Here is a 25,900-nt window from a genome sequence, read left to right on the forward strand (position 1 = left end):
TTATCATAACGTTGTGTTTTTAACCGACTCTAATTTTCAATTTCTAGATGTAAGTCAGATATAAATCAGATTTAACTGTATCTGTTGCATCCTTGATTTCTTTTTCCATGGGATAGAAGCGTTCAACATAGTCAACAATTTTTAAAATTATTTAGTGAGAGGATATCATCTATAAAGCGGAAAGTAAAATTGAAGGATGTTGCTTACTTCTTTTCTATCTTCTTAAGAAGTCCCTGTATAAAATCAGAATAAAGGAATAAACATGATAAAGGAACAAGTCTGCAAGAAGAAGGAAACAGTTGTTTACAATGCGACTGTCGATAGTTTGCTGAAAACACGTCACCAAATGTAACAAAACAGTTGCCAATCAAGAAATCTAGCATGCCAGTTTCAGAGAATTTTTTGTCTGAATCAGAGAGATTCTTTCCAAAGAAGGATTTATCCCTCTCTTAAACAAGTTATTTGTATCTACGTTGGTCATTCTCAAAATGATGACAATGAAATGGAGTTTTCTTTTATCAACTCTAGTTCAGCGAAAAAGTTTGAGTATTTGTACAATTGAAGAAAAAAACTAGATGTGTCAAAGCGACACGAATGGCCCCGTCTCAAAAAGTTGAAAAATCAGCAATTTCAATAACACATGTGGACACAAACATGATGGTAGTCTCACATATAAAAAAATAGCTCAAAATCTGAAGGTGTATAGAAAAACAGTTTGTATAACTGTGATTTTCAACAATTTTCAAAGTTGTAAACCCTTAATTTTGGCAAAAATTGGCGGAGCAGAATGAAACTTCAACTTGATCGGTAACTCATCTTGGTTAACTCACATGCCAAAAATCATCCCAATATCTGAAAGAGTTTAGAAAAATAGTCTGTATAACTGTGATTTTCAAAAATTTATCAAAGTCCAAAGCCCGTAATTACAGCCAAAAATTAGCACAGCGGAACGGAACTTTAACTTGATCTGTAAATCATCATGGTTAATTCACATAGCAAAAATCAGCCCAATATAATATGAAAGATTTTATAAAAATAGTCTGTATAACTGTGATTTTCAACAATTTATCAAAGTCCAAAGCTCGTAATTTCGGCAAAAATTAGCGGAGCAGAACGAAACTTAAACTTGATATGTAACTCATCATGGTTAACTCACATATCAAAAATCAGCCCAATATCTGAAGACGTTTAAAAAAAAACGCCTTATAATGTGGTTTGTTGCGGAATGACGGAATGACTGAATTTTGGAATTACGAATCTCCAAAGCCCGTAATTTCATCAAAAATTATTGGAGCAGATCGAAACTTAAACTTGATCTGAAACTAGATGTGTCAAAGCGACACGAATGGCCCCGTCTCAAAAAGTTGAAAAATCAGCAATTTCAATAACACATGTGGACACAAACATGATGGTAGTCTCACATATAAAAAAATAGCTCAAAATCTGAAGGTGTATAGAAAAACAGTTTGTATAACTGTGATTTTCAACAATTTTCAAAGTTGTAAACCCTTAATTTTGGCAAAAATTGGCGGAGCAGAATGAAACTTCAACTTGATCGGTAACTCATCTTGGTTAACTCACATGCCAAAAATCATCCCAATATCTGAAAGAGTTTAGAAAAATAGTCTGTATAACTGTGATTTTCAAAAATTTATCAAAGTCCAAAGCCCGTAATTACAGCCAAAAATTAGCACAGCGGAACGGAACTTTAACTTGATCTGTAAATCATCATGGTTAATTCACATAGCAAAAATCAGCCCAATATAATATGAAAGATTTTATAAAAATAGTCTGTATAACTGTGATTTTCAACAATTTATCAAAGTCCAAAGCTCGTAATTTCGGCAAAAATTAGCGGAGCAGAACGAAACTTAAACTTGATATGTAACTCATCATGGTTAACTCACATATCAAAAATCAGCCCAATATCTGAAGATGTTTAAAAAAAAACGCCTTATAATGTGGTTTGTTGCGGAATGACGGAATGACTGAATTTTGGAATTACGAATCTCCAAAGCCCGTAATTTCATCAAAAATTATTGGAGCAGATCGAAACTTAAACTTGATCTGAAACTCATCATGGTTAACTGACATACAAAAATCAGACCTATATCTGAAGCCGTTTAGAAAAAAAAAACCTGTATAATGGTTTGTTGTGGAATTTTGGAATTTTGGAATTAGGGAATTTCCGAAAGACGGACAAGGGTAACTTCGTTGCCCGGCCATACAAGTTTGTAGTGAACAAAGTTCCATAACTCTAGAAAGATAATATTAACCAGATGCTCCACAGGGCACAGCTTATACGACCGCAGAGGTCGAACCCTGAACGGTTGGGGCTAGTATGGACACAACATTCAAACTTTGAATTTGGATTGTGATTAAATAGTTGACACAGCATAGGTTTCTGACACAGTATGAATGTGGTCTAATGAACTTAAAATATATTTTTTGCTTTTGAGCAATTCACTATGCTGTTGAATATTAATCCTTTAACTCCCAAAGACAATTCTTACCTTCCCTTTGTAGTATTCCAATATCCAAAATCTAAATACATGGTTAGATTCATCATATCAAAGAACCCCAAGAATTCAATTTTTGATGAAATCAAATAAAGTTCAATTTTGGACCCTTTAAACCTCAATGTGGACCAATTTGATAACCGGTCCTAAATATTAAAATTCTAAATATATGGTTAGATTCAGCATATTGAAGAACCCCATATATTGAATTTTTGTTGAAATCAAACAAAATTTAATTTTGGACTCCGATTTGGACCAACTTGAAAACTGGGCCCATAATCAAAAAACTAAGTACATGTTTAGATTCAGCATATCAAAGAACCCCAAGAATTCAATTTTTGTTAAAATCAAACTAAGTTTAATTTTGACCCCTTTGGACCTTAATGTAGACCATTTTGAAAACGGGACCAAAAATTAAGAATCGGTTAGATTCAGTATATCAATTAAAGAAACCCAATAGTTCAATTTTTGATGAAATCAAACAAAGTTTAATTTTGAACCCTTTTGGCCCCTAATTCGTTGGGACCAAAACTCCCAAAATCAATCACCAACCTTCCTTTTATGGTCATAGACCTTATGTTAAAATTTCATAGATTTCTGTTTACTTATTCTAAAGTTATTGTGCGAAAACAAAGAAAAATGCATATTTGGGCCCTTTTAGGCCACTAATTTCTTAACTGTTGGGACCAAAACAACCAAAATCAATCCTAAACTTCCTTTTATGGTCATAAACCTTGTGTTTAAATTTCATAGATTTCTATTAATTTTTACTAAAGTTAGAGTGCGAAAACCTAATGTCTTCGGACGATGACAACGACAGACGACAACGACAGACGATGACGATGATGACGACGCCAACGTGTAACCAATATACGATTAAAAATTTTCAATTTTTGCAGTCGTATAAAAATCATATATTTCAAAATGGAGCTTTATTCTTTTAATCAAAACGTGATTAAAATGAGAACGTATTAAAGTAATTTAAATTTTTGAAGGAAATGTTGATGGACTACAACATACCATATAGTAGGGTGCCCAATCAACAAATTTGATCGATTTGCCTTAACGGAATAACACACGGCTTTATTTTCTATCATTGGATAGAGAAGTACAAACTTCATCGAAATATCGTTGTCGTCGTTGTCTGCCATGGTCACGTTTTTTTTTAAATCAGGGTCAAAGGTCAAAGCAAATATTTCAGAAAAATGCACAGTCACATTTAGATAGCTTGTTTCTCCTACATATTTGCATTTGGAGCAAATTAAATCACTTATTTATAGAAAAGTATCTTTTGTATCTACATTTAGAACTTATTTAATATTTTTATCGCCAAAAATTACTTTAGATTGACTTTTTTGCATATAGGGTGCAAATTTGAAATTTTCAAACAGCTGTTAAATAACAGTGATTTTGACCTATTTCAATTTCTAAATTTAAAATTGTTGTATTCAATTCATTACAACTGAGATCTAAAGATGTTTTTTTAGATCTAAACTTTAATAATTTGTTGAAAACAAAATGTGTTTTTCACGTCTTTTGGTAGTAAGGTGTTCGTCAATTTATAGGTAAATATCAAATTTCTGTTATTGGTTGTGAAAGAGTATATATATAAATGATTTGATTTGAAATTTATGTAACATTAACGTCAAAATTGGTTGAATATAAAGCTATGTGTTTAGCTTTGCTTTACAGAAGTAAAAATTAGTGCAAACAGAGAAAAAGGGGGGTTAAAATTATAATAAACAGCTGCGCCATGAGCGCATGATACGCCCTACGTCTTGTGTGGAAGTTTTATGCAATAATCATACATAGTTTCTGAGAAAGTTTTAAGCAATAACCATATATTGTTTTTGAGACACAGCGGGACATGTGAAACCCCCAACCCTGTTTTTTTTTCTTCGAAAAACTAAATATCACTAAAATAAGATTTTGAATCAAAACCAAAAAGTATACAGATCTTTAGATTAATATAACAAAGAAGTGTGTAAAGTTTTAAGCAATAATCATAAATTATTTTTGAGATATGGCGCGACATGAAAAAAAAAACCTCCCCTGTTTAACAAAATACTCAATAACTCCAAAATAAAGTTTTGAATCATCACCAAAAAGTATACAGATATTAAGATTAATATAACTAAAAAGTGTTTAAAGTTTTAAGCCATAATCAAGAATCATTTTTGAGATACGGTGCGACATGTGAAAAAAACACACCCCTGTTTTAGTTACAAAGTGCCGTAACTCAAAAAGTTTTAATCTTATTTTCACCAAAAAGTATACCGATCATATGACCATCATAAGAAACAACTATATCTTAAGTTTCATGAAATTTGGATAAGTCGTTCTCAAGTTACGGTGCGACATGTTTACGCCGGACAGACAGACACCAGACATTTGTATACCATAATACGTCCCGTCAAAATTTTGACAATTGGCCATAATGGTTACAAGTATTCCAAAAATATAATAAGGGAGAGGGTTATGTACAGCACAGATGTATTTTACAATTAATTGTAAACAAAAAAGGCGTGAGAAACCAAAGGGACATTAAAAATTTATAAAATGAAGACAAGCTGACAACAGCATTGCAAAAACACGAAAAAAAAGAATAAATGCAAATAGAATGTATGATTGAAGCTGGTATTACCTACTACGTATCTATGGTCTCCTGTAGTTTAAGCCCACCAACCACGTCAAGGTCAGAGACCATACGGCAGGGCTTTTTGTTGATGTTTTTTTTAACATTTCTTTCCCCACTAGATAGATTATTACTATATTTCCCACGATTTCAAAATTGAGTAGATGTTATATTTATTGTTTAGAAAGGATTATGGACTGCTTAATTTTCATTCGATAGCTAACAATGGTTCATAATGTACAAACAGAAAAACGAAATCTTATACATCTACATCTTCGTCGTCTTCAATGTTTCTAACTGCAACCAGACGAGTATCTACATTTTGACAAATGTCATTTGCCTGACAAGGTAGATTTTGTTCGAAGCAAATGCAAACTAAATCTTGCAGAAGTTCATACGACATCTGACCTTCGAGATAGAAAGGAACAAGTCATTCGTCTTTTCCCATCCGAACTAAAAAGGAGAATGCAGGATAGTTTTTCTATATGGGATGACATCAAATTTATGTCTGGAGTGAAGCTCTTATTAAGTATTGTTTAAAAGTAGATTCACAGTTTGACAAGGGAGATATTTTAGATTGTAAAATTGAGAACTGAAATGGGTAATGTACCAAAGAGACAATAACCCGACCATAGAACAGACAATTTTAGCCAATGTTACGCTCAATTTGTTAGGTCACAATTATCTATTTTGAGTTTTGACTTTAGATCATTCAACGTAACAACAAGATCTCGAGCTGCATCTATAGATTCATCGATGTCACAATAAGAAAGGTTTGACAAATCGGAAAAATCATCTGGGTCCTTCAAGACTTAAAAAACAGTGCGCTTACCGATCCTCAACAGTGATGACGTTGTATCGCATCACCTTAAAACATGTGCGGCTGGTAGAATGTTATAGATGGCAAACCCGAAACTTTTACATATTTCCTGGACAGGTACAAAAATGTATATAGCGGTGCAAATCTTGTGTGCAAGTTAAAGTGCCTGTTTGAAACCATAGCTCACGCGTATGCTGCATGGAGGGGAAGTAATGAACGCATAAGATCAGAACATCTGTATCTCGTGACTTTATTATTATCCTACCCTTGATGCCTTTCACACCGAACTCTTTGTCTACATGAATAGCATGTAAAATCATGCGGGTATCTACTTCATCAGGTATACAAAATAATTCTTAAAACCTGAATACTCCTTCTGAGCAGATTAAGGGTCCTTGGAAGTGCTAGCTAGATAAATGACTTCCTCATGTATCATAGTAACTGTTGATCTACCATGATGCTGAACAATCGATTCGCCATGCAAGAAATCTAAGGTTGCTGGTCCTCATTGAATCAAAGATACTTTTTCCAGTCAGGAATTTGACGACCTTCTATATATGACCTGAAACACTTTACAGACGAAAAAGAACTTGATTCAGCTTTAAAATAGTTATGCGAGAATGCAGGATTTTGCTCTATTTATGCCAGAGCTTGTGGGGGCCTTAAGCAGCCCCCAGACCCCCTGCCGTAAGGCACCAAGCTTACAGCTTGGTGGGCGTCTGGCTTTGCCGAACACATGTTAACTAGAGGCTCTAAAGAGCCTGTGTCGCTCACCTTGGTCTATGTGCATATTAAACAAAGGACACAAATGGATTCATGACAAAATTGTATTTTGGTGATGGTGATGTGTTTGAAGTTCTTACTTTACTGAACGATTTTGCTTCTTACAATTATATCTATAATGAACTTTGCCCATTAGTAACAAAGAACTATATTTGGTAAAAATTTACATAAATTTACCAAATTAATGAAAATTGTTAAAAATTGACTATAGAGGGCAATAACTCCTTAAGGGATCAATTGACCATTTAGGTCATGTTGACTTATTTGTAGATCTTACTTTGCTGAACATTATTGCTGTTTACAGTTTACCGCTATCTATTATAGTATTCAAGATAACCAAAAACGGCAAAATTTCTTTAAAAATTACCAATTGGAGGGCAGCAACCCAACAACCAGTTGTCCAATTCATCTGAAAAATTCAGGGCAGATAGATATTGACTTGATTAACAATTTCTGTCAGATTTGCTCTAGATGCTTTGGTTTCATAGTTATAAGCCAAAAACTGCATTTTAGCCCTGTGTTCTATTTTTAGCCGTGGCGGCCATCTTGGTTGAATGGCCAGGTCATCGGACACATTTTTCAAACTAGATAACCCAAAGATGATTGTGGCCTAGTAGTTTCAGTGGAGATTTTGTAAAAGATTACTTAGATTTATGAACTAAAGGCTTTCAAGAGCCTGTGTCGCTCACCTGTTAATGTGTTTACTGATGTCGGCCATCTTCGTTGGTAGGCGGGGTCATTAGACACTTTTTTTTTAAAAGATACCCTAGTATTATGATTGTGGCCAAGTTTGGTTAAATTTGGCCAAGTAGTTTTAGAAATGATTTTTATACAAGTTACAAAAATGACGAAAAGTTGTTCAATATTGACTATAAAGGGCAATAACTCCTTAAGGGGTCCTCTAACAAATTTGATCATGCTGACTTATTTGTAGATCTTACTTTGCTGAACATTATTGCTGTTTACAGTTTATCTCTATCTATAATAGTATTCAAGATAATAACCAAAAACTGCAAAATTTCCTTAAAATCACCAATTTTAGGGCAGCAACCCAGCAACAGGTTGTCCGATTCAATTGAAAATTTGTGAGGGGATATATCTTATTCTGATGGACATTAAAATCTTGAAAGATTTGCCCTAAATGTCTTAGTTTCAAAGATATAAAGCAAAAACTGCATTTTACCACTATGTTCTAATTTTAGCCATGTCGGCCATTTTGTTTGGTAGGCTGGGTCATCAGACACATTTTATAAACTATAAACCACAATGATAATTGTGTCCAAGTTTGGTTAAATTTGGCAAAGTAGTTTCAGAGAAGAAGATTTTTAGAAAAGTAACAAAAAATGACGAAAAGTTGTTAAAAATTTACTATAAAGGGCAATAACTCCTTAAGGGGTCGCCATGGCGATGTTGGTCATATTTGTAGGTCTTACTTTGCTGAACATTATTGTTGTTTACAGTTTATCTCTATCTATAATAGTATTCAAGATAATAACCAAAAACTGTAAAATTTCCTTAAAATAGCCATTTCACAGGCAGCAACCCAACAACAGGTTGTCCGATTCGTCTGAAAATTTCAGGGCAGATAGATCTTGACCTGATCAACAATTTTGCCCCTTGTCAGATTTGCTCTAAATGCTTTGGTTTTTGAGTTATAAGCCAAAAACTGCATTTTACCCCTATGTTCTATTTTTAGCCATGGCGGCCATCTTGGTAGGTTTGACGGGTCACGCCACACATTTTTTAAACTAGATACCCCAAGGATGATTGTGGCCAAGTTTGGTAGAATTTGGCCAAGTAGTTTCAGAGGAGAAGATTTTTGTAAAAGTTTACAGACGACGGACGACGGACGCCAAGTGATGAGAAAAGCTCACTTGACCTTTCAGGTCAGGTGAGCTAAAAATGGTTAAAGATTGACTATAAAGGGCAATAACTCCTAAAGGGGTCAAATGACCATTTTGGTCATGTTGACTTATTTGTAGATCTTACTTTGCTGAACATTATTGCTGTTTACAATTTATCTCTATCTATAATAATATTCAAGATAATAACCAAAAACAGCAAAATTTCCTCAAAATTACCAATTCAGGGACAGCAACCCAACAACCGATTGACCGATTCATCTGAAAATTTCAGGGCAGATAGATCTTGACCTGATAAACATTTTTATCCCATGTCAGATTTCCTCAAAATGCTTTGGTTTTTGAGTTATAAGCCAAAAACTGCATTTTACCCCTATGTTCTATTTTTAGCGGTGGTGGCCATCTTGGTTGGTTGACCAGGTCACGCCACACATTTTTTAAACTAGATACCCCAAAGATGATTGTGGCCTAGTTTGAATTAATTTGGCCCAGTAGTTTCAGAGGAGAAGATTTTTGTAAAAGATTACTTTAATTTACGAAAAATGGTTAAAAATTGACTATAAAGGGCAATAACTCCTAAACGGGTCAACTGACCATTTTGGTCATGTTGACTTATTTGTAGATCTTACTTTGCTGAACATTATTGCTGTTTATAGTTTATCTGTATCTATAATAATATTCAAGATAATAACCAAAAACAGCAAAATTTCCTCAAAATTACCAATTCAGGGGCAGCAACCCAACAACCGATTGACCGATTCATCTGAAAATTTCAGGGCAGATAGATCTTGACCTGATAAACATTTTTATCCCATGTCAGATTTCCTCAAAATGCTTTGGTTTTTGAGTTATAAGCCAAAAACTGCATTATACTCCTATGTTCTATTTTTAGCCGTGGCGGCCATCTTGGTTGGTTGACCGGGTCACGCCACACATTTTTTAAACTAGATACCCCAATGATGATTGTGGCCAAGTTTGCTTTGATTTGGCCCAGTAGTTTTAGAGGAGAAGATTTTTGTAAAAGCTAACGCCGGACGACGATGGACGATGGACGCCGGACGCCGGACGCAAAGTGATGAGAAAAGCTCACTTGGCCCTTTGGGCCAGGTGAGCTAAAAATGTACAGCTGCCTATAATTTTCATTTAGCCTTCTACTTCAATTTCAAGGGAAAGCCCTGGTGATATAGTGGTTTGGGACAAACTATAAGTGACAAGTTAAGAAACTACGTAAATGTTTAGGTTTGTTAAGATATTTTTAAAAGGACAAATTTCTATATCTTTTAATAATTGCCTTGCTGTTACATAAATATACTAGATTTGTAAATATCATGTATTTGTATTACCCGCTGGAGTTGGTGTCATGTGCTGCCCTGGAAAACACATCACATCAGGGACCTGTTCATGTAAATCTTTGCTCCCATCAAATACTACAAGAAACAATGCCCGGAACGTCATGAAGGTCTGATGTGTTGTTAAGTAAACATATTGTCCACCGAAATCCCAGAAGATAAGACGGCCAACTTTCATCTTATACTTCCCACTTTTGAGGACTTTTTCCATTTTCCGTCTTATCTCTTCTTTTGTCATTCTGGTTCTTGTTTTCATTTCCATCTGTACCACCGTTGGAGGCACATTGGAGGATTTCCGAAGTGGTAGAGACAGTGCTGCTTTAGACTCTTCTAGGGGCAAAGAGGAAATGCTGGCAGTTGGGCTTGTACCTGAAGCCTGGTCTAACTTTTCTGTTGGTTCACTTTCCTCTTCTTCCAGAGAAGTCATCAACACCTTATTGTACACAACATCCAGAGCATTATAAGCTTCTGAAATTAAATTTAATACATCAGGCAATTCAAATCCCAAACAGCTGCAGGCTGTCAAAACTAAGTGAAGATTAAAAGAAAAATCAAAATTGAGATAAAAATCATATCTTATCAGGTGTAACATTCAGATAATGCTATTAACATATTATAAAGAGAGTCATATTTTAACTGATTGATTGAAGACATTATTGATTATAGAAAAAAAAATCATTTATTGCATAATTGAAACATTTAAATTTATTGCATAATTGAAACATTTTATTTTATTGCATAATTGAAACATTTAAATTTATTGCATTATTGAAACATTTTAAATTCAATTTCAAAATATAAAAACCTTAACATCCTCATAATTATAATAAGTACCGTACATTCTTGTTATTTGTATAGCCTATTTGTCAGACGAAATTATGCAATAAAGCGGAGTATGCTTATATCCGAAATGCCAAAAAAACGGAGTCAAATAACATCGATAGTGCAGATCAGTAAAGGAAATCCTGAAGAAAGATGAACGTCAATAATCCACTTACAACATATTGAATGAATATTTATTCTAATAAAAGTTAGTGTCATGCATTTTATTTCATTGTTTATTCTTTCATTAAAGTGTATAAACACATTTAGTTTTAGTTTATTTATGTACCGACTTTTCCTTTACCTGAGATACGAAAATTAAATTTGTTTCTAAAAATAGATTTGTTTCTATGACCTGGATGTACAAATTATATTGTTATGCTTTGATTAAAACAAACTTTTGAACAATGCTACACAGTTTATAATCATTTGATACAATAAATGTGTAATGAACTGCCTTTAATATGCAGTATTTACAGATTGCACAGTGATGTAACACTGTTACTTTAACCTCGTTAGTTTCGTATATGCAAAGCAGTTAACAGGTAATAGGGCCCTGCATGGGTTATTCGCTGGACACGAGTGTTGAAAGTGAGAAAATATAATAATTTCAAGTTAATATTCTTTTCAAAAAATATCAAAAATGAAAGATGGACGTATGAAATTCTTCAACCATATATAAATGCCCTGTAATATTTAACATAATTGTAGATCACCCCATGCCAAATTACGAGATTGCACATTGGATAATGATCGATAATTAGCAGGAGTTATTGTTTTAAAAATACACCCAAAATGTAATCTATGAACAATGTTTGAAATGATATCAATAACTAACACCTTTTAGATAGAAGATCATAGAATCGTTGTGTTTTTACAACAATCAGCTGATTGACATTTTTATGACCTCGAGGCTTCAAATATAATATGGGAAACTTTACCTGTGTACACATCGAGGCCTTTTTTATAATCATATAAACACGAAAGAAACTGTTTTAAAACTTTATTTAAATAACACAGAAGTAAATGTGAAATAATATCAAAAATTATGATGCATTCAAGAAAAATACACTTACCAAATTGCTGTTTCCGGTCAAAAATCTCGTCAGTTTTAAATAAGCATTTCTAGCTGGCGATTATTTTCTATGCAATTAACCGAAATGCCACTTGTGGGGCTATTCATATAACCGTACAATTTAACATTAGATGAATGGGAAATGGTTTTGTGCAGGAGAACAGTATGCAATTAACCGAACTATGCTATTAAGCGGTTTGCAATTAAGTGGAATCGACTGTATAATATTAATGTTACGATTTAAATACACATATGAGATGTAAGATGGAATTAATTTGGTGCCTGAATAGAAGTCACAAAACATATGGCTACAATGTGATGTGATTAAAATCAGAGCTATAGCATGTCTGCTGATAGTGAGGTCCACACAACAACATGTGGTAAGATGTTTCTACTTGTGTATTTTCTCACCTGGATCAACAAGAATCCAATCTTTCGTCTCAAGATCGAGGCCACAGCGACCTTCAATGAGAGAAATGCCGTCAGTTGGATGTCGCCCATCTGGTATGACATCTCCAGCTAACAGCTTCACAAGAGTAGACTTCCCAACGGAAAACTGGCCGGTTACCATGCATCTCATATCAAATGATTCATAGCTTCCCTTCCCTAATAAACGATTTAACATGGCAGACTGTTGCCCTTTTCCGATGGGATCTGAAAAAAAATTAAGTTTGAAAGTTTAAATTTCATCATGTTTGTGAAAAAAATGTATGCATACACACACTCAAAGATAATTTCTCCACTTTTTGTTTCTGACACTGGACAATGTTAAAGATAAATTTTCTTCATCTCGAAAAATATTTGTTTTCAACAAATTTATCTTAAATAATACTATTAGACAAGGATAGATATGTTTCTTATGATGCCGGAGATGTGTTATATACAGCAATGACTTGTGACAAATTTCCTATAAAGTCACAGTGGTCTTTAAATAACCTTAATTAGAAGTTTGCTGCCAGCGCTCTCTCTGTCATTAAAACAATGAGTATGTTGATGTTTTGATCTGTCAGAATGTAGATATGTCAATTTGTTGATTTATCAGTCTATAAATGTGTTGATGTATATATTTGTTAATGTGTTGATATGTCAGTGTGTTAATGTGTTGATGTTTGAATCTGTTAATGTGTTGATCTATCAGTGTGTTGATATGTCAATGTGTTAATGTACAAGTCTTGTAATATGTTGATGTTAGTGTGCCATTATGTACAAGTATTATAGTGTTGATCTGTCAGAGTGTCAATATATCAATGTGTTTATGTATGAGTCTGGTAATATGTGGATATATCAGTGTGTTGATGTACGAGTGTAAATGTTGATGTGTCAGTGTGTCGATATATCAATGCATTGAGTTTTGAGTCTGTTAATGTATAGATCTGTCAATGTGTCAATATATCAATGTGTTTATGTATGAGTCTGGTAATATGTGGATCTATCAGTGTGTCAATGTATTAGTATAAATGTTGATTTGTCAGTGTGTCGATATATCAATGCATTGAGTTTTGAGTCTGTGTATGTATGAATCTGTCAATGTGTCAATATTTCAATGTGGTTATGTATGAGTCTGGTAATATGTGGATATATCAGTGTGTCGATATATCAATGCATTGAGTTTTGAGTCTGTTAATTTATAGATCTGTCAATGTGTCAATATTTCAATGTGTTTATGTATGAGACTCACTATGAGTCTGGTAATATTTGAATCTATCAGTGTGTCAATGTATGAGTGTAAATGTTGACTTGTCAGTGTGTCGATGTGTCAATGTGTTGATGTTTGAGTCTGTAAATATGTCTATATGTCAATGTGTGAATGGTTGAGTCTGTTTATGTGTTGATCTGTTTGTGTGTCGATACGTCATGTGTTGAATCTGTTATTGTGTTGATCTGTCAGTGTGTTGATATGTCAACTTGTTGATGTTTGAGTCTGTTAATGTGTTGATTTGTCAGTGTGTCAATATGTTAATGTGTTGATGTAGGAGTCGGTTAATATGTTTATCTGTCAGTGTTTCAATATGTCAATAAGTTAAATCTGTCTGAGTGTCAATATGTCTATGTGTTGATATATGAGACTGTTAATGTGTTGATCTGTCAGTGTTATGACTTATAAGTCTGTTAATGTGTTGATGTGTCAGTGTTTCAATATGTCAATGTGTTGATATGTCAGTTTGCCGATATGTCTATGTGTTGATGAAATCCATCTGTTAATGTGTTGATATGTTAATGTGTTGATGTATGAGTCTGTTTATTTGTTGATCTGTCAGTGTGTCGATATGTCAATGTGTTGATGTATAAATCTGTTAATGTGTTGATATGTCAATGTGTTGATGTATGATCCTGTTCATGTGTCTATCTGTCAGTGTGTTGATATGTCAATGTGTTGATGTAAAAATCTGTTAATGTGTTGCCTTTTACAACTGATTTTTATAGTTCTTTCTTATGTTGTACCGTAACACAACTGTCCCAGGTTAGGGGGAGGTTTGGGATCCCGTTTACATATTTAACCCCACCATATTCTGTATGTATGTGCCTGTCCCAAGCCAGGATCCTGTAATTTAGTGGTTGTCGTTTGTTGATGTGTTACATATTTGTTTTTCGTTCATTTTTTTTTTACATAATTTAGGCTGTTAGTTTTCTCGTGTGAATTGAATTACATTTGTCACTTCTTGGCCTTTTATAGCTGACTTTGCGGTATGGGGTTTGATCATTGTTGAAGGCTGTACAGTGACCTATAGTTGTTAATTTCTGTGTCATTTGGTCTCTTATGAAGAGTAGTCTCATTGGCAATCATACCACATCTTGTTTTTTATATGATGTGTCAGTGTGTCAACATGGCAATGTATCAATGTATGAGTCTGCTTTTGTGTTGATGTGTCAATTTGTCGATATGTCACTGTGTAGATCTCTCAATGTGTCAATGTGTAAAAAGATTTAGAATTGTCAATGTATTAATATGTCAAAATGTCAATTTGTTAACTGATCATTGTGTCGATATGTCTATGTGTCGATATTTGAATTTGATTCTCTTTTGATTCCTCAATTTTGATATGTTGATCTGCCAATTGATTAATATGTCCATTTGTTAATAGGTCAACTTGTCATTGTGTCTATCCTTCTATAGGTCAACTGGTCAAGGTGTCTATCACTCTATGGTTCAACTGGTCAATGTGTCTATCCTTCTATAGGTCAACTGGTCAATGTGTCTATCCGTCTACATGGTCTATAGGTCAACTGGTCAATGTGTCTATCCGTTTATAGGTCAACTGGTCAAGGTGTATATCCGTCTATAGGTCAACTGGTCATTGTGTCTATCCTTCTATAGGTCAACTGGTCAATGTGTCTATCCGTCTATAGGTCAACTGGTCATTATGTCTATCCTTCTATAGGTCAACTGGTCAATGTGTCTATCCGTCTATAGGTCAATGTATTAATATGCCAAAAACTATTTATTCTGTAAAATCCAGTTGAGCCGATGGCTGGATTTGGTTGTCAACTGAGCAGGTTGAGAATGAACTTAAGTTTAATGTGATCTGTAATCAACAGGTTGAGGAAAGAATAAATCGGATGAAAATGAAAGATGTTTATTTTAAGGTTAATATGATCTGTAATCAATCAATCTTCATCAATAGCCTACTTTACTTTTCCTATTATTTTTTTTATTTTTTATTTTAACATTATATGCAGATATCAAGGTTTCCATATATTAGAAATAAGTAACTATAATCATTCCCGTTTCCATATATAAGAAATAAGAAACTATACATCATTCCAGCCAGTATAAATAACTAGAGGCTCTCAAAAGCCTGTGTCGCTCACCTGTTACTGTATTTACTGATGTTGGCCATCTTGGTTTGTAGGTGGGGTCATTAAACACTTTTTTTAAAATATATACCCTAGTAATGATTGTGGCCAAGTTTGGTTAAATTTGGCCAATAGTTTTAGAAAAGATTTTTGTACAAGTAACAAAAAAAGACGAAAAAGTTGTTAAAATTGACTATAAAGGGCAATAACTCCTTAAGGGGCTCTCTGACAATTTTGGTCATGTTGACATTTTTGTAAATCTTACATTGCTGAACATTATTTCTGTTTACAGTTTATCTCTATCTATAATAGTATTCAAGATAATAACCAAAAACTGCAAAATGTTCTTAAAATTACCAATTTTAGGGCAGCAACCCTACAACGGGTTGTAGGATTCATCTGAAAATTTGTGAGGGGATAGATCTTATTCTGATGGACATTTAAATATTGAAAGATTTGCACTAAATGTCTTAGTTTCAAAGATATAAAGCAAAAACTGCATTTTACCACTATGTTCTAATTTTAGCCATGTCGGCCATTTTATTTGGTAGGTGGGGTCATCAGACACATTTTTAAACTATATACCACAATTATGATTGTGGCCAAGTTAGTTTAAATTTGGCCCAGTAGATTTTTGTACAAGTAACAAAAAAAGACGAAAAAGTTGTTAAAATTTACTATAAAGGGCAATAACTCCTTAAGGGGTTGACTGACAATTTTGGTCATGTTGACTTATTTGTAGGTCTTATTTTGCTGAACATTATTGCTCTTTACAGTTTATCTCTATCTATAATAGTATTCAAGATAATAACCAAAAACAGCAAATTTTCCTTAAAATTACCAATTCAGGGACAGCAACCCAACAACAGGTTGTGATTCGTCTGAAAATTTTAGAGCAGATAGATTTTCACCTGATGAACAAATTTACCCCATGTCAGATTTGCTCTAAATGCTTTGGTTTTAAAGATATAAGCCAAAATATACATTTTACCCCTGTGTTCTATTTTTAGCCATGGCGGCCATCTTGGTTTGATGGCCAGGTCATCGGATATTTTTTATAAACTAGATACCCCAAGGATGATTGTGGTTAAGTTTGGTTAAATTTGGCCCAGTAGTTTCAGAGGAGAAGATTTTTGTAAAAGTTTATGGACGACGGACGACGGACGCCAAGTGATGAGAAAAGCTCACTTGACCTTTCAGGTCAGGTGAGCTAATAATTAACATTAGATGATTGCCTTGTGTGATGAACCAGTAGGAATGATAGTACCGACATTGTAAGCAGACATCAAGGTTTCAATATATTAGAAACAAGCAATTATTATTTCAGCCAGTATCTGAATAATTAACATTAGATGATTACTTTCAACTACTGGTGCTGCAGGATCCGGTGATTGGGTGTCAGGAGTAACTTCTGGGGATGTCTTTGACATGGCAGTCTACAAAAGAAAAACATGTAATAAACTATCATGCCTCATGTGAAAACTTGTCAAATAGCTTCAATGAAGGAAGAAGAGTGACCTATCCTTGTTAAATTCTGTGTAATTTGGTGATTGGGATCATCAATCTGTAATAAACTATCATGCCTCATGTGAAAACTTGTCAAATAGCTTCATTGAAGGACATAGAGATGTAGAGTGACCTATCGTTTTTAAATTCTGTGTAATTTGGCGATTTGGATCATCAATCTGTAATAAACTATCATGTCTCATGTGAAAACTTGTCAAATAGCTTCATTGAAGGCCGTAGAGTGACCTATCGTTGTTAAATTCTGTGTAATTTGGTGATTGGGATCATCAATCTGTAATAAACTGTCATGCCTCATGTGAAAACTTGTCAAATAGCTTCAATGAAGGAAGAAGAGTGACCTATCCTTGTTAAATTCTGTGTAATTTGGTGATTGGGATCATCAATCTGTAATAAACTATCTAACTCATGTGAAAACTTGTCAAATAGCTTCAATGAAGGACATAGATTGACCTATCGTTTTTAAATTATGTGTAATTTGGCGATTGGGATCATCAATCTGTATAATGAATCGAACATGTATCATCTTTCTACCTGCCAATTCTAATTCATGTTTAATGTATTGTAGTAAAAAGTAAAATCACACAAAAATACTGAACTTAGAGGAAAATCAATTCGGAAAGTCCATAATCACATGGCAAAATCAAATAACAAAACGCATCAAAAACGAATGGACAAGAACTGTCATATTCCTGACTTGGTACAGGCATTTTCAAATGTAAAAAATGGTGGTTTAAACCTGGTTTTATAGCGCTAACCCTCTCACTTTGATGACAGTCTCATAAATTTCCATTATATTTACATTGATGCGTTAACTAAACAGACACAATAAATAAAATAGTCAGAATATGGGTACATCAGTCATCATCTTATAACAATTTTTAAAGGAACAATTTAACAGAACACAAAAACATCTATCTACAAACACATTCATTGATTTGTGTCTGACGTCAGAAAATTTTATACGTCACATAGATTTTTCGTTCAATGTGCATACAAACAATTTTAAAATTTACCTAGGCAATGTTAGCATACAGGGTTAAAAAATCAAAAGTATGTAAGAATAAATTTCAGAAATAGACCGAGATTTAAACTAGTCCAAAAGTTATATATAGAATTTATAAGGATCCAAAAATAGTTAATTCCACTACGCAATTGAATGATTTTGACGTTTGTGGTTCAATGTATATTGTAATTCATAATAGAAATATATCATAATGACATAAAATAGAACAATATCATACTGACAGGATCTTTTAAAGTACAGAGTCACGTTATAAGAACCAAAGAAATACAAAAAGTCGCATATACAAAACACACCACCAAAAAAATGAAAGACAATACAAACACATTGACGAGATGTATAAATACCAAGCCACGTCAAACGAATACCACATAAAACCATTCAACAGTAAAAGTAATATTAATATTAATAATAGAACAAAGACAAATGAAAGAACTATAAAACATGTTGTTAAGATGAAAAACAACATCAGTACGTAGAATCTATACATCAAGACCATCGTGTATAATTTGTGAAGTTGATACGGAATATTTATCAACAAGGTCTTGGTACCTTCCGATGAACTTTTTTTAGAAAAAGGACGAGATGTTCTTTGACATACCCCTGGTTCATCAACTTTCTACTCAGACAATGATGACCTTTTACAAAGTCTGGGTAGGAGCTGCAAGCTCTTGAATATCGAATAAGTTGGGACATGTATATCTCATATGCAGGTGAAGTTAGTATATTGCTACTAAAGTGGGGGGAATTTATAATTTCAAAATTAAAATCGTCTCGTTTGTCATAGATTCTGGTACTGAGATGACTGTGTAAGTCAAATTCGAGATATAAGTCTAAAAATGAAGCGGAGGAAGCCGTCCGTGTCTGTTGTTTTTTTAATCTCTAGTTCTGGGGGATATATTAATGGAACCCAATCAGAAAAGTTCAGATTGTTTATGGAAAAAATACCAATGGCCAAAGGTAACTACTAAACATAGCCCCTGTTTGTTTCTGGAAATCTTAAATAAATATAGTATGGAGCGCATTAATCCTCAATCTTTAATGCAAACTCATAAGCAAGTAAATTATGTCTAAAAATGATTTAAATATATTTCTCTTTCAACAAAAGTTTTATTTCTGAAAATTGTTTGGTTAGTTTAAGTAAACAATAACAACAAGAGCACTATATACTTTTTTTAGGGAAGGACTACTTTAATATACTGTGAAAGTACTTTAATTCGTGGGTATCAATTTTTGTGGTTTCAGCAACATTTACATGTTCATGGGTTTTTTAATTCGTGGATTTTAGTTGTCTAATAATAATAAAATTGAAAAATTAAAGTAATTTGAAACGAAGGTTACAAATTGTCTAGATTGAAGGAAATTGCAAAGTAGACATTGACCGTGTAAATCGTAGTGATCACTCATTAGCCCAAGATAGAGTGATCAAAGGATTATAGACCATCAAAGGTGTTAATTAGGCCATAAACATGTCACAAAAGGAAAACAGTTACATAAACAAATTCTATAAATGTATCTTGAATTGTAAAATAGTTCTTATCAAAAGCAAGCCCAGCATGAAATTATTATTTCCCATATGTACGAGAATTGTGAGATATAAAATGAACACTTTATCATAGCATATGAATACCAGAAATCTGACTTTCATCAATCAAAAATATTTTTTTATGAGAATTAAAAGATCAAAATTTGTACAGTTTAGGTTTTTAAAGATTAAATGGGAATACTCCTGCCTGCAGTTGTAGTTCATAGTGCGTTTGCCCAGTGACTACTATTATAGATCATTATAGTATTCTCAGATTTGGCGATATTCAATATATTCTCTCGATCATATTAGTAGTTAAACCTACATGGGGATCTTTCATTGTCTCGTTTGGACAACAATTGTTTTATTTCGTTGAACACTTAAATTCGTGAATAAAGTCATCCACAAAAACCACGAAAATTGGTACCCCACGAATAAAAGTACTTTCACAGTAGAACTTTACATTCTAAATTGGAATGAATGGATTGGTGGACTGACATCTTTACCACATGTTTAATCCCCACAGTAATTGTTTTCCCTTCTATGCCATATCACATGTGAGTAAAATTTACTGCACACAGCCTATTTAATGATGATGTGATTTATTTGTTTGTGTATGTAATTTAAAAAGGTTGGGCAGGAAATTTAACGTTACTGAGTTTACTCATTTCATAGAGGTTTTATCTATGTAGGTGGCTTTGTCTACCCGCTACATACTGAAAGCTTTAACATCTATACACAGGTTGAAAGCATACTTAACATTTTGTTAAGATGTGCTTTTTGTTTTAGTATATGATTATTACATATTTGCATTAACATGTAAATCAACTTTTCCGCACAGAGATACACATTATATAGATATAGGAAGATGTGGTGTGAGTGCCAATGAGACAACTCTCCATCCAAATAACAATTTAAAAATATGTATACATAAAAGGAGATGATGTGATGTATATAACTCGGAGATAGCAAGCTGACGACACAAAAAATAAGAGACATCAAACAGAAGAGACACTGATTTCAAACATTTGTCTTTCGCATATGCCAACATCTATATTAGGCAACAAGCTTGGAATTGTCAACTTACAGGGTACATTGTTAACTGACAACAAATACTACAATGACATTGAAAACAACAGGCAACCGTTTTATTGAAGCTTCAATGTACCAAGTCTGTTGTGTCTCTAACAATCTGTCAACATATTTTTAAATATCTCTTATTAGCTAAGATAGAATATTTACCTTTAGGAAGTCCATCACTTCTTTCTTCTTCCTTTTTATCTCTTCAGAGTCATAGCTCCTAATTGTTACCATATCATAAGGAGTCTGACCCTGAAATACAATCAAAAACTCTTTTATCAATCATACAAATATACATCGTCTTTAAATAATAGGCAATTGTTGTACTAATTTTACCTATACAATACTTGACATAAAACCAGTCAACCTAACCAAACAACAAATATGAAGTGACATAATAAGACCCCACTTTATATAATTCTGTCAAGTATTTGTTATTTTTAAAAGATGTTTTACATTAGATCTGTAGAATTAACATTATCTGACTAAAGATGTTAACACAATTCTTTCTCATCAACTGATCATTAAAATTAAATGTAAACAAAATATTTTTTTGTCAGGAAACAAAATAAAACCTTTACTATCTGATTTAGTTCTGTGTAACAAATAAAATGAGACCCCACTTTATATAATTCTAACAAATATTTGTTGTCCATTAAACCTGTCTGATTAACAACATGATTTTGTGTAGATTCTGTATAAAGTGGTGTTTGGTGAGAGTAAGGTGATTATATCTATCATTACCACGGTGTTTGTAGCATCTAATTGACTGCCGTGAGTGACAAGGAATATCACCACCTCCAGGTGTCCTCCCTCAGCCGTCCACATTAATGGTGTCCTTCCCCACTGTAATATCAACATATAACAGAAATCAAAACTTGTGTCATAAACTGGACAATGTTGTGTAATAAATATAAACAAAATATATATCACATGAATCAGTGGTCAAAACTGAATAAAATGACCAGTCACACTTGTATTTATATTCTAAATAAACAACATATAAACAACATGTTTTATTGTGAGATGTCAGAACTTCCATCAGAACTGTCAGGTTAAAAAAAAACTTTTTTCAAGAAACATAAAAACAAGTTATATTTTCTGATTCAGTACGAAGAGACAAGAAAAATAAGACCCCACTTTATATAATTCTGTCAAGTATTTGTTATTTTTAAAAGATGTTTTACATTAGATCTGTAGAATTAACATTATCTGACTAAAGATGTTAACACAACTTGTTCTCATCAACTTATCATTAAAATTAAATGTAAACAAAATATTTTTTTGTCAGGAAACAAAATAAAACCTTTACTATCTGATTTAGTTCTGTTTTACGAATAAAATGAGACCCCACTTTATATAATTCTAACAAATATTTGTTGTCCATTAAACCTGTCTGATTAACAACATGATTTTGTGTAGATTCTGTATAAAGTGATGTTTGGTAAGAGTACGGTGATTATATCTATCATTACCCTGTCGGTGGCCTCTAACTGACTGCCCTGACTAACGAGGTACATCACTACCTCCAGGTGTCCTCCCTCAGCCGCCAACATTAATGGTGTCCTTCCAAACTGTAATATCAACATATAACAGACATCAAAACTTGTGTCATAAACTGGACAATGTTGTGTAATAAATATAAACAAAATATATATCACATGAATCAGTGGTCAAACCTGAATAGAATGACCAGTCACACTTGTATTTATATTCTAAATAAACAACAAATAAACAACATGTTTTATTGTGAGATGTCAGAACTTCCATCAGAACTGTCAGGTTGAAAAAAAAACTTTTTTCTAGAAACATAAACAACATTCATATCAATGGACTCAGCTGGACAAAACAATTAAAATGAGACCCCACTTTATATAATTCTAACAAGTATTTGTTGTCCATTAAATCTGTCTGATTAACAATGATTAAGTAGAATGATCAAAGTTAAAAAAAAAAAAACTTTTTGCAAGAAACATTTAAATGAGTTATATTTTCTGATTCAGTACAAAGAGACAAGAAAAATAAGACCCCACTTTATATAATTCTGTCAAATATTTGTTATTTTTAAAAGATGTTTTACATTAGATCTGTAGAATTAACATTATCTGACTAAAGATGTTAACTCAATTTTTGCTCATCAACTTCTCATTAAATTCAAATGTTAACAAAATACTTTTTCATCAGGAAACAAAATAAAACCTTTACTATCTGATTCAGTTCTGTGTTACGAATAAAATGAGACCCCACTTTATTTAATTCTAACAAATATTTGTTGTCCATTAAATCTGTCTGATTAACAACATGATTTTGTGTAGATTCTGTATAAAGTGGTGTTTTGTCAGAGTAAGGTGATTATATCTATCATTACCCCGTCTGTGGCCTCTAACCGACTGCCGTGACTGATGAGGTACATCACTACCTCCAGGTGTCCTTCCCCAGCGGCCAACATTAATGGTGTCCTTCCATACTGTAATATCAACATATAACAGACATCAAAACTTGTATCATAAACTGGACAATGTTGTGTAATAAATATAAACAAAATATATATCACATGAATCAGTGGTCAAAACTGAATAAAATGACCAGTCACACTTGTATTTATATTCTACATAAACAACAAATAAACAACATGTTTTATTGTGAGATGTAAGAACTTCCATCAAAAATGTCAGGTTAAAAAAAATAACTTTTTTTCAAGAAACGTAAACAATATTTATATCAATGGACTCAGCTGGACAAGACAATTACGATAAGACCCCACTTTATATAATTCTATTAAGTATTTGTTGTCCATTAAACCCCTCTGATTAACAATGAGTTAAAGTAGAATGATCAAAGTTAAAAAAAATACTTTTTTTCAGGAAATATAAAAACAAGTTATATATTCTGATTCAGTGCGAATAGACGAGAAAAATAAGACCCCACTTTATATAATTCTGTCAAGTATTTGTTATTATTAAAAGATGTTTTACATTAGATCTGTAGAATTAACATTATCTGACTAAAGATGTTAACACAACTTGTTCTCATCAACTTCTCATTAAAATCAAATGTTTACAAAATAATTTTTTGTCAAGAAACAAAATAAAACCTTTACTAACTGATTCAGTTCTGTGTAACAAATAAAATAAGACCCCACTTTATATAACAAATATTCTAACAAATATTTGTTGTCCATGACAACTGTCTGATTAAGGGCATACGATGCAGTTTTGATCCTGTATTCAAAGTTTGATGGAAATTTCCATATAGGCTATTTTTGGTCTGATTAAATCAAATATGTTATTAAAAATATACCTTCATGTGCTACTTTTTGAGTTAAATGAGGTCGAAATTTTGTATATTTGCTCAAAATTTAGATTTGTGGCCATATTTTCTTTCGAAAGAAAAACATAACTTTTTTGTTTTAAAGCTAAACACAAATTGTTATTTGTTAAATAATTTGTAATTTATGTATTTTATAAGTTTAATACCAAAAAATTTATGCATTTTTTATTCTGAAATAACTCATATTTATCAAATGGTCATGAATTGAGAAAAAAAAACGTAATTTGTTGCTGTATCAAAATTAAAAAAAATGTACTATTTAGTTTTATAAAATTTGGTCCTCATATTCTCCCTACAAAATAAAACAAAATGTCGTTTTAAAAAATAGGGGTCCATGCACTCGTTTTCAAATTAAATCAGTTTGAATGATAAAAATCAGTCGAAAAATGTATCTTTTCCCGATATGTCACAGTTTGACGTCGTGAAAATAACAGTTTACATTAGCAACGTCATTACCTCCCCTGTAACTGTACTGTATTCCCTTAACAGTATTTTGTCTTGATTCAGAATAATGATCAAAGCTTAAAAAGTATTCAGTGGTATTTCATGTAAAATGTTTGTATGGTGTATAACAGCTGCTTCATATCATATGTGTTGTTGTATATAAGGGTAATATAACAATGGCGTATGTATGAGTGGTGTATAACAGCTGCTTCATATCATACGTGTTGTGGTGTATAAGGGTAATATAACAATGGCGTATGTTTGAGTGGTGTATAACAGCTGCTTCATATCATACGTGTTGTTGTGTATAAGGGTAATATAACAATGGCGTATGTTTGAGTGGTGTATAACAGCTGCTTCATATCATACGTGTTATTGTGTATAAGGGTAATATAGCAATGGCGTATGTTTGTGTGGTGTATAATAGTTGCTTCATGTCATATGTGTTGTTGTGTATAAGGGTAATATAGCAATGGCGTATGTTTGTGTGGTGTATAACAGCTGCTTCATATCATACGTGTTGTTGTGTATAAGGGTAATATAGCAATGGCGTATGTTTGTGTGGTGTATAATAGTTGCTTCATATCATATGTGTTGTTGTGTATGAGGGTAATATAACAATGGCGTATGTTTGTGTGGTGTATAATAGTTGCTTCATGTCATATGTGTTGTTGTGTATGAGGGTAATATAGCAATGGCGTATGTTTGTGTGGTGTATAATAGTTGCTTCATGTCATATGTGTTGTTGTGTATAAGGGTAATATAGCAATGGCGTATGTTTGTGTGGTGTATAATAGTTGCTTCATGTCATATGTGTTGTTGTGTATAAGGGTAATATAACAATGGCGTATGTTTGTGTGGTGTATAATAGTTGCTTCATGTCATATGTGTTGTTGTGTATAAGGGTAATATAGCAATGGCGTATGTTTGTGTGGTGTAAAACAGCTGCTTCATATCATACGTGTTGTTGTGTATAAGGGTAATATAGCAATGGTGTATGTTTGTGTGGTGTATAATAGTTGCTTCATGTCATATGTGTTGTTGTGTATAAGGGTAATATAGCAATGGCGTATGTTTGTGTGGTGTAAAACAGCTGCTTCATATCATACGTGTTGTTGTGTATAAGGGTAATATAGCAATGGCTTATGTTTGTGTGGTGTATAACAGCTGCTTCATATCATATGTGTTGTTGTGTATAAGGGTAATATAGCATTATAGCATTGTAGCAATGTTTGTGAGGTGTATAACAGCTGCTTCATGTCATATGTGTTGTTGTGTATAAGGGTAATATAGCATGTTTAGCAATGGCGTAT

The 25,900-nt window shown here is 32.9% G+C and overlaps 1 protein-coding gene across 1 annotated transcript in view; it reads right to left on the reverse strand.

Moving 5' to 3' along the window:
- Positions 1 to 24,119, reverse strand: part of LOC139483449 (uncharacterized) — a 35,578-nt gene extending 11,459 nt beyond the window's left edge. The window contains exons 1-8 of the mRNA XM_071267474.1: positions 24,114 to 24,119; positions 23,182 to 23,280; positions 22,289 to 22,387; positions 21,558 to 21,659; positions 20,976 to 21,065; positions 17,021 to 17,096; positions 12,277 to 12,519; positions 9,963 to 10,436 (exon numbers count right to left, since the gene is read on the reverse strand). Coding sequence (XP_071123575.1) covers positions 9,963 to 10,436; positions 12,277 to 12,519; positions 17,021 to 17,096; positions 20,976 to 21,065; positions 21,558 to 21,659; positions 22,289 to 22,387; positions 23,182 to 23,280; positions 24,114 to 24,119 — 1,189 coding nt within the window. The remainder of the gene's footprint in view (positions 1 to 9,962; positions 10,437 to 12,276; positions 12,520 to 17,020; positions 17,097 to 20,975; positions 21,066 to 21,557; positions 21,660 to 22,288; positions 22,388 to 23,181; positions 23,281 to 24,113) is intronic.
- Between the last annotated feature and the right edge of the window lie 1,781 nt (positions 24,120 to 25,900).

Source organism: Mytilus edulis, chromosome 7 (genome assembly GCF_963676685.1).
Source record: "Mytilus edulis chromosome 7, xbMytEdul2.2, whole genome shotgun sequence".
NCBI classification, from domain to species: Eukaryota; Metazoa; Mollusca; class Bivalvia; order Mytilida; family Mytilidae; genus Mytilus; species Mytilus edulis.